This window comes from Cariama cristata, unplaced genomic scaffold, assembly GCF_000690535.1.
Source record: "Cariama cristata isolate BGI_N322 unplaced genomic scaffold, ASM69053v1 scaffold30342, whole genome shotgun sequence".
Taxonomy (NCBI): Eukaryota; Metazoa; Chordata; class Aves; order Cariamiformes; family Cariamidae; genus Cariama; species Cariama cristata.
Genome location: NW_009602663.1, coordinates 1 through 4,941, shown reverse-complemented (window position 1 = coordinate 4,941; position 4,941 = coordinate 1). Strand labels below are relative to the sequence as shown.

Here is a 4,941-nt window from a genome sequence, read left to right as displayed (position 1 = left end):
CACTGGTACCAGTGCTTCCCAGTGCAGTGCCGGAGATCTCGCAGCTCCATCTGCTGGCTCCACGGCCAGGGCTGCACAGGCTGCGGAGGGGGAACGGTGCTGGGGGACGGGGAGAGTTGGTGGGATAAGCAGGACAGACTCCTTAAGAAATAAAATCCACATGGCCCCTGGATCACACAGGGTTTTCTTGTTATTTTGATTTATTTTTTTAATCGATAGCCTGCAGGCTGCCTATATGAAAATAGGGGAGAATCTTACACCTGCAAAAAAAGCAAACCTGCAGTGAGCAGTGTAACGTCCTGCAGGACACAGCAGGGAGGAGAGCACCAAAGCTCCCCTTGATGCTGTGCAGGCGGCACTGGTGGCTCTGGGTTTGGTTACTGCCTTTCCTTCAGCCCATCTGTCTTCCATTAATTCAGTCATGAAATCTTTCCTACCATGTCCATCTTTAGCATCAAAAACATTTGAAAAGTCAGGAGGGGACAGATGCAGCTGTCTTGGCATCTCTGCAGGTCTGGCCCTTGTTGGACTGGTTTGACAGACAGCCCAAAAAACAATTTCAGTACCCAGCGTAGTTTGGGGATTGTTCACTTCAGCTCTTGCTACTCGCGGTGAGCAGCAGGTCCCCCAGAGTCTGTGTTTCTGCTCCTCAACTAGCCAGGCAGTGCATGAACCCCAGAGAAAACAGCAGAGTGAGACATGCAGCTCAGTTCCAGGGGAGTGTTAGAAACCCCCACCTCACCCCAGCAGCCAGCATCCCAGTGCAGTCAGGTGCCTGGGGCCACTAAAGCAGAGCAAGCTGGGAAGTTGATGGAGTTAATAGAAGTTATTCACCAGCCAGGCACCCTTGGCCAGCCTCTCTGTGAGAGGTATGTAATAAAAATGAAAACTACGATGAGGATGGCACAAGCACAACAGGGGATGATGTCTCCTGCATTGCTCCTAAACCCAGCCGGGGCTCAGCAGTGGGCTGGTGACTGCACGCTTACCACTGGCACCCTGCTTCCCCAGGGGATGGCCACATCTCCGGGCTTCTCCTGCAGCCCCATGGAGCTGGATTTCCTACCGTATCCCTGGTGTCCCCATGGCATCCCCTGATGCACTCCCAGGTGACAGGCCTCGCAGTGCTTGCTCTCATGGGGTGCACCGTGTTCCCCAGCCACAGCCTCCTGCAAGCAGGGGTGAACGATGTCCTCGCCATAGCACTTCGGCCAGATGCTGGCAACCAAATCCAACAGGATCCATCCAGCTCTCTCCTGGCTGAAAACCGGCTCTGCCCACACCCAGCACTGGTGGCACTGCTGCCTGAAGGTCCTCATCCTCACCCAGCCCCGTGTCTCTGCATGGTCCAGGTGGACATGGAAGAGGATGACAGCCTGGGTTGAGCTCCACAAACACCCGCAGTGGGAGCACCAGAAACTGAAAGAGAGGAGAGCCTGAGTGGTGGGATGGAGGCTGCCACAGGGAGAGGACCACAGAGCTATGGGGCCAGCCACACCATCACCCTGCATTCGTGCTGCTGCAGCGAGCTGGAGGCACCCAATGCCCCCCACCTGCCCCATGGGTATGTGTGTCCTGGGTGGTGGGATGCTGGAGGGGACAGGGAGTGGATGCCTGTGGCACGGGCCATTTGGACACTCTCTGGCTTCCCCTAGGGTTACTCCTTACAACCACGCAGTTGAATTTGGGTGCAACACCCACCACACTGCCTCCTCCTCCCTTTCTGGTGACCCTCCAGTGGGGAATCAAGCCCAGTCCCCCACCTCCTGCAAGATGAAGCTGGAGGCTCCCAAAAATCCACCTTGTTCTCTGGGTACCAGGGAGGGACTCAGGATGCCACTGTTCAGCCCCAGGCTGTTCCTCACCCAGCACAGAAACCCTGGCTGGCTGCAGATGGAGGCGATGACCTGCTTCCCCACCTCCGAAAATAGTCCCTATAGGTTTATCCCAGAGGGGCTGAAGCAGTAGCCATGGTGCTCCAGTGTGAGCCAAATGCCAGCCCTGCTGTACCCCAAGCTCTTCCCCTGGCTGACAGCACTGCAGGAGTCAAGTGCCCCAGGGTTCAGGTAGGGTTGTGAGCCATTTTGCAGATAGGGAAACTGAGGCACAGCTGCACAAACTTGCCTAGCGCTGCCTGAGACATGACCATCTCTGAGGCTGGACCAGGCATGGGAGATGAGGGAAGACTCCCATTACTATGCCGGTTTTACAGCTCATGAGAGAGCATGAGACCCTGCCAGACCTAAAGTTTTGTCCCTTAAACTCCAGGCAAGCAAGCAGATTGCTTCCCCTGGAGGCAGCAGGGCTGTGCCTTCAAAACAGGGGTCTGGTGCAGTTCATAGATAAAAGAGGTAATTCCCATGGCTGTGCCTGTGCAGGCAGGTTTCCCCCTGCCCTCTGAACCTGTCCCTTGCCAGAGGCCAGGGCTGGCTGTCCCTGGCCCCACTATCCTCAACTGGCCAAGCCATGCTCCTCCACCACCTGCGTCCAGCCCCAGGGCAGGGCTTCAGGAGTGAGACTCTGGTCCACCTTCAAGTCCCACTCATCCTCTGGTTCCACCTCATCTATCAGGCCATAAAATATCTCCCTCCAGGTGTCCATCCACAGCAGGTCCATCTCTCCTAGGGGCTGGGTTTGCTGTCCGGGTGCAGGGTGAGTGCCTGGGGGTGCCCAGCTGTACCTGCTGCCTGCCCTGGGAAGCCAAAGGCCTAGTACAAGAAACAAAACCAAAAGGAGTTTTGTCCACAGTGCCCAACCGGTTCTTCTGTAGCTCCTGCATGTCTTTTTCCACCTGCCATGAGCAGCAAGGGGCAATGGGTCCCTGGCCCTGCCCACACGCTGCCCACAGGGCATCACCCACCAGGGATGGAGGGGGGACAGTCTTGCCTAACATGAAAACTCACAAAATTGCAACACACAAAGAGGAAGAAACAAAAAGAAGTGTTTCAGCAACAAAGTTAGCCTGAGCGCTCCCCATCACACTTGATTTGGGATGAACAGTGCAGTCAGGAGAGCAATCAGGCTCAGTTTCCAGGCACTCCATCAGCTCCCCTAGCCATCACCTCGGTTCCTCTTTGTGATCCCCGGCTCCCACCACTTCTCGGTGAAATAAAGCAGGACGAAGAGGAACACCACCAAAACACAGAGCAAAGAACTGTCCATGCAGCAGCAGTGTTTCCAGGGGAAGTTGCTATCAAAGGGCAAGGGGTGGTGGGCTGAGACTGCATACGGCCTCATGCCCTGGTGTTTCAGGGTGCAATGGGTCCTGGCCTCATCCATATCCATCAAGGGTTCCCAGGCATCCGACACCAGGGTCAGCCACAACTCGCTGCAAACGCTGAGCTGGCAGCCCTCGCAGGGTGTCCTGGCAGCCCCCCCTGCTGCTGTCGTGTGCCCCTGCCACTGGTGCCTCCACCATGACTTCCAGGAGGTCGGAGGGCTGGATGGGCATGTGGTAGAAGTACTTGACGATCTTTAGCACCAGGTTGTGCAGAAGCCTCTCCACAGTCTCCTTGCTGAATTCGGGCTCCTCCCGTCGGAGGTTGGGGCACTGCCTGTACGCCTGGTGAAAGGCTTGCATCCACTCCATGCCCCAGCCCTGGCACTGGCACATGTGGAATAGGATGTGCACTTTGGCTGAGGACCACTCATGAAAGCACTAGGAGTACTGAAACCTACCAGGGTGCAGAGGAGACCAGCTCATCCTGGGCTCCCCGTGCTGAGCCAGCAGCTTCCCACGCAGTCAGTAGGACCAGGGCAGCCAGGGCTCGTGGATTAACTTCACTAACGCAAGCTTTACACCGAACTGTCCTCCCCCTAACACCACGATGCCAGTCTGGGGAGTTCAACATAGATGTGAGCTCAGGGCTGGCCCCAGCATTAAAGATTTTAGGAGCCAGGCTGCCTGCTGGGACCACTCTGGTCCGCTTTCCTAGCCCATCCCAGCCCCACTGCCAGGAGCAGGTGCCCTTGGGGGGGGGAAGCATCAGGGCACAGGTGTGTTTGGGGTTCCAGCCCCTCACCCGTGCTGGCTCATCACAGCTCAGCAGAAAGTCAATGTAAAGCCCAGGGCCGACGAAGTCAAAAAAAAAGAAGAAAAATAGAAGGAAGGTGTGGGTGGAGGCTGCAGGGCAGGTAAGGAGATGTCTTGAGAAGTCGAAATGTGTGTAACCTGCAGCTCTTCATCTTGCACAATCTGCGTGGGGGCTGGCAACCAAGGTCTCCGTTTGCTGCCACTCAGACAGGGCGTCTGGTCGATGCCCAGGGTCCTGCCCAGGGTGGAAATTGTTGGGATGGAGCCTCTCATCAGCAACACAGAGCCACACCCTCTCTCTGCTCCAGGACCCCATAGCCTGGTGCAGATGCTGAGGCATTGCCCCATGTCCCAGCAGACAGCAGCTCTCCCTCTCCTCATCTTCTGAGTGCAAACCCAGAAGATTTCGCTCTAGTGTGGTATAACTACCCCTGCTCGCTGGAGGAGCTCTTTGCATCTTGACACCAACATGGAGAAACTCTGGTCAAATACCAGCTGCCCTTTGGCCCCATGGAGCTGCCACACTTCCCTCCTCTGAAATTATTGTGATTTTTTTCCAGTTTGGCAATAACCCACCAAGCTTGGAACAAAATGGGAGAACTCCTCCCAGCCTCACCCACCTCCAAACTGTTCCTTTCGTGTTAAAAGCTGTTTCCTACAAGCAAACTTTGAGAAAGGGAAATGTCCGCATGGCAGCCCATCATCCCCGGTCCTGCTCTGACAGGGACTGAGATGGTAGCCTCCTACCTCCCAAGAGCATGAGGCTGCAAAAACTCCTTCCAGCCAGGTTCGAGGACATGCACCTGCAGGGTATCATCCTACTGAAGCATCCACGGCTCTGTTAAAAAGCCAATGTCATTGACTTTGTCCAAGGAAATCCATCACTCCAGTCTTCAAAAAGGGCAAGA

General features: G+C 55.8%; 2 protein-coding genes across 2 annotated transcripts; both read right to left on the bottom strand.

Moving 5' to 3' along the window:
* Window positions 1-959: 959 nt before the first annotated feature.
* LOC104157520 (receptor-transporting protein 2-like) lies at window positions 960-2,616 on the bottom strand. The gene is made up of 2 exons (XM_009694879.1): window positions 2,486-2,616; window positions 960-1,419 (listed from the first exon to the last, which is right to left on the bottom strand). Exons 1-2 carry the CDS (start codon window positions 2,614-2,616, stop codon window positions 960-962), a joined length of 591 nt encoding a protein of 196 aa, XP_009693181.1.
* A 655-nt stretch (window positions 2,617-3,271) lies between these two features.
* On the bottom strand, window positions 3,272-3,613 carry LOC104157519 (receptor-transporting protein 3-like). The gene has a single exon (XM_009694878.1). The coding sequence runs from the start codon at window positions 3,611-3,613 to the stop codon at window positions 3,272-3,274; it is 342 nt and encodes a 113-aa protein (XP_009693180.1).
* Between the last annotated feature and the right edge of the window lie 1,328 nt (window positions 3,614-4,941).

Bases quoted from the DNA above. Each gene is read 5' to 3' on its own strand.
- LOC104157519 (XM_009694878.1), bottom strand. From the start codon at position 3,613: ATGTGCCAGTGCCAGGGCTGGGGCATGGAGTGGATGCAAGCCTTTCAC.
- LOC104157520 (XM_009694879.1), bottom strand. From the start codon at position 2,616: ATGGACCTGCTGTGGATGGACACCTGGAGGGAGATATTTTATGGCCTG. The intron at 1,420-2,485 runs GCAGGTGGTGGA...CCTCTCTTTCAG, and splicing joins GCCCTGCCCTGGGGCTGGAC to TTTCTGGTGCTCCCACTGCG.